This window comes from Pagrus major, chromosome 23, assembly GCF_040436345.1.
Source record: "Pagrus major chromosome 23, Pma_NU_1.0".
Classification (NCBI taxonomy): Eukaryota; Metazoa; Chordata; class Actinopteri; order Spariformes; family Sparidae; genus Pagrus; species Pagrus major.
Genome location: NC_133237.1, coordinates 28492768 through 28497192, shown reverse-complemented (window position 1 = coordinate 28497192; position 4425 = coordinate 28492768). Strand labels below are relative to the sequence as shown.

The window sequence follows — 4425 nt, the reverse complement described above, 5'->3', positions numbered from 1 at the left end:
TTTGTGGGTTTTTTTAACTGCCGGAAGTGAAGCGAGGAGGTCTCACTCTGTGGTGACTTTCAGGAGTTTGTAGTGAGCTCACACAGAACCGGACGGGAAGAATCCTCTGCGGGTCAGCGGATCTCTGTTCTGGTTTTACCGGCTCCACTTTTTCCGCTCTGCCTCGTTAAGTGACCTGCTGCTGTGAGTCCACACACACACACACACACACACACACACACACACACACACACACACACGCACACACACTACAACAATATAATATAATATTATATATTATAATATAATGTAAACAGTACAAAACCTCATGCGTTGAGTTGTGGTAAAGCAGTTATAAAAGACAGATGTGATATGATTCATTAATGGTTGATAATAATAATAAACTTTAATTATTAACACGTTATTATTGACACAGAGCAGCTCAGAGTGCAGAAGATCAGCAGCTGAACATCTACAATCATTTAAAAAGAAGAAGAGAAACTAAGAAACAGAACAAGACAGATAATAAAATAAAAACATCTCTGATAATAATACAATTTAAATAAAACGTTTAAACACAATATAATAATAATAATAACTAATAAACACTGAATGAATCTACATGAAAACAAAGATTTCTTAACAATTAATTTGTTCAAATCTTTGAAATATTAAAAACACAAACAGAGAGGAGGACTGAGTCTACCTCACTTATTAAAGGAGCAGTTCACCCAAACAGTCACTCAGCCATCATCTCCTCCTGATGATATAAAGTCAGGCTCAGCCATCATCTCCTCCTGATGATATAAAGTCAGGCTCAGCCATCATCTCCTCCTGATGATATAAAGTCAGGCTCAGCCATCATCTCCTCCTGATGATATAAAGTCAGGCTCAGCCATCATCTCCTCCTGATGATATAAAGTCAGGCTCAGCCATCATCTCCTCCTGATGATATAAAGTCAGGCTCAGCCATCATCTCCTCCTGATGATATAAAGTCAGGCTCAGCCATCATCTCCTCCTGATGATATAAAGTCAGGCTCAGCCATCATCTCCTCCTGATGATATAAAGTCAGGCTCAGCCATCATCTCCTCCTGATGATATAAAGTCAGGCTCAGTCATCATCTCCTCCTGATGATATAAAGTCAGGCTCAGCCATCATCTCCTGATGATATAAAGTCAGGCTCAGTCATCATCTCCTCCTGATGATATAAAGTCAGGCTCAGCCATCATCTCCTCCTGATGATATAAAGTCAGGCTCAGCCATCATCTCCTCCTGATGATATAAAGTCAGGCTCAGCCATCATCTCCTCCTGATAATATAAAGTCAGGTGAAGTCTCGTCGTCCACAGAACATTTCTGGAGCTTCACAGTAAAACAGAGTTGCAGCGTTCTGCTGAACAGCTGAAGCAGCTGGAGATGATTTAAACATCAGATGTCTCCATGCAGCTCGTCTGCTGTGATCACAGAGATCAACCTGATCTGAGGAGACCATGTTTACAGCCTCGATGTAGCTGCTGAGCTAACAGTGTAGCTAACACTGTTAGCTAACAGTGTAGCTAACACTGTTAGCTAACACTGTTAGCTAACAGTGTTAGCTAACAGTGTTAGCTACACTGTTAGCTAACAGTGTTAGCTCAGCAGCTCTGGTGAAGACTTCAGCTGAATAAAGAGTATAAATATCGTCTCCTCAGATCAGTCTGTGATCTCACTCTGAAGTATTTCCAGGTTCATGTGACAATACTTTAGATTTTAAATGGTCTGTAGATCAAACCTGAGCCTCGGTCCAGATCAGACCTGAGCCTCGGTCCAGATCAGACCTGAGCCTCGGTCCAGATCAGACCTGAGCCTCGGTCCAGATCAGACCTGAGCCTCGGTCCAGATCAAACCTGAGCCTCGGTCCAGATCAGACCTGAGCCTCGGTCCAGATCAGACCTGAGCCTCGGTCCAGATCAAACCTGAGCCTCGGTCCAGATCAGACCTGAGCCTCGGTCCAGATCAGACCTGAGCCTCGGTCCAGATCAAACCTGAGCCTCGGTCCAGATCAGACCTGAGCCTCGGTCCAGATCAGCAGGGACACAAGCTGCTCAGACCTTCTCACACCAGCTGTTTGTTCCTAGGTTGGAGGTCTCGGCTGTCTGGGAGGAACCAGGATGACCACATGAACACACATGAATCAATGATGGATCAGACTTAACAAACTGTGCTCTGGTAGCTCCTCCCACTCCTCTGACATCACTGTGAGGGAGGAGTCAGTCTGAGCAGGATGTTGCCCCGCCCCCCTGACGACCACATCAACAAAAGACCTGAAGAAGAAGAGGAGGAGGAGTCTGGTCCTCCTCCTCTCCCTCCTGTTACCATGTCAACCTCAGAGGATGTCCAATCAGAGGCTGCCGCGAGCCCACCGGCCAATCGGGACGCGAGCTCAGACTCGGGGGAGGAGACGACGGCCGCTCTCTCGGACCCCGGCGGGGTGGCGTTACCGTGGCGACAGTTGGAGGAGGAGCACGACGAAGAAGAGACGCAGGCGGTCGCCTCGTCGCCCGACGGACGATTCCTCAAGTTCAACATCGAGATCGGACGAGGATCCTTCAAGACGGTTTACAGAGGCCTCGACACCGAGACCACGGTGGAGGTGGCCTGGTGTGAGCTGCAGGTACACACACACAGAGACACACAGACACACACGGACACACACAGACACACACAGACACACAGACACAGACACACACACTGACACACACAGACACACACTGACACACACTGACACACACACTGACACACACACAGACACACACACAGACACACAGACACAGACACACACAAAGACACACACAGACACACACTGACACACACAGACTCACACAGACACACACACACACAGACACACACAGACACACACTGACACACACAGAGACACACAGACATACACACAGAAACACACACAGACACACACAGAGACACACACTGACACACACACACACAGACACACTGACACACACAGACACAGACACACACTGACACACACAGACACACACTCAGTGCTCCTCACATCTGGACTTGTTGAACTTGTAGTCCGTATTCACTCCTCAGATTCTGAGTTTGGTTGAGAGTGAGACCTCCCTGAATCTGTGTTGATACGAGCCGACTGATCTTAATAACCTTTTAATTAAAGTCGGCCTGGTCGTCACGGTAACACTCACTGTTGTCGTGGTGACAAAGCAGATGGAGGAACGAGGATCAGAGGAACACAACACAACACAAACACAACGCAACGCAACGCAACGCAACACATCACAAACACAACACAACACAAACACAACACAACACAAACAACACAACGCAACGCAACACAGCACCAACACAACACAACACAGCACCAACACAACACAACACAACACAACACAGCACCAACACAACACAAACAACACAACGCAACGCAACACAGCACCAACACAACACAACACAGCACCAACACAACACAACACAACACAACACAGCACCAACACAACACAACACAACACAGCACCAACACAACACAACACAACACAAACACAAACACAACACAACGCAACGCAACGCAACACATCACAAACACAACACATCACAAACACAACACAACACAACACAAACACAAACACAAACACAACGCAACGCAACGCAACACATCACAAACACAACACAACACATCACAAACACAACACAACACAACACAGCACCAACACAACACAACACAACACAACACAAACACAACGCAACGCAACGCAACACAACACAAACACAAACACAACACAACGCAACACAGCACCAACACAACACAACACAGCACCAACACAACACAACACAACACACCACAGCACCAACACAACACATCACAACACAACACAACACAACACAAACACAAACACAACGCAACGCAACGCAACACAAACGCAACGCAACACAACACATCACAAACACAACACAACACAACACAACACAACACAACACAATACAACACAACACACCACAGCACCAACACAACACAACACAACACAAACACAAACACAAACACAACACAACGCAACGCAACGCAACACATCACAAACACAACACAACACAAAGACAAACACAACGCAACGCAACGCAACACAGCACCAACACAACACAACACATCACAAACACAACACAACACAACACACCACAGCACCAACACAACACAAACACAAACACAACGCAACGCAACACAAACACAACACATCACAAACACAACACAACACAACACACCACAGCACCAACACAACACAAACACAAACACAACGCAACGCAACACAAACGCAACACATCACAAACACCACACCACACCACACCACGCCACACATCACAAACACATCACAAACACAACACAAACACAAACACAAACACAAACACAACGCAACGCAACACAAACGCAACGCAACACAACACA

General features: G+C 46.4%; 1 protein-coding gene across 1 annotated transcript in view; it reads left to right on the top strand.

The window, feature by feature from the left end:
* The window catches only part of LOC141019440 (serine/threonine-protein kinase WNK4-like), a 24174-nt gene continuing 19749 nt past the window's right edge, over positions 1 to 4425 (top strand). The window contains exons 1-2 of the mRNA XM_073494358.1: positions 1 to 183; positions 2099 to 2634. Of these exons, the coding sequence (XP_073350459.1) occupies positions 2245 to 2634 (390 nt within the window). The 5' untranslated portion in view covers positions 1 to 183; positions 2099 to 2244. The remainder of the gene's footprint in view (positions 184 to 2098; positions 2635 to 4425) is intronic.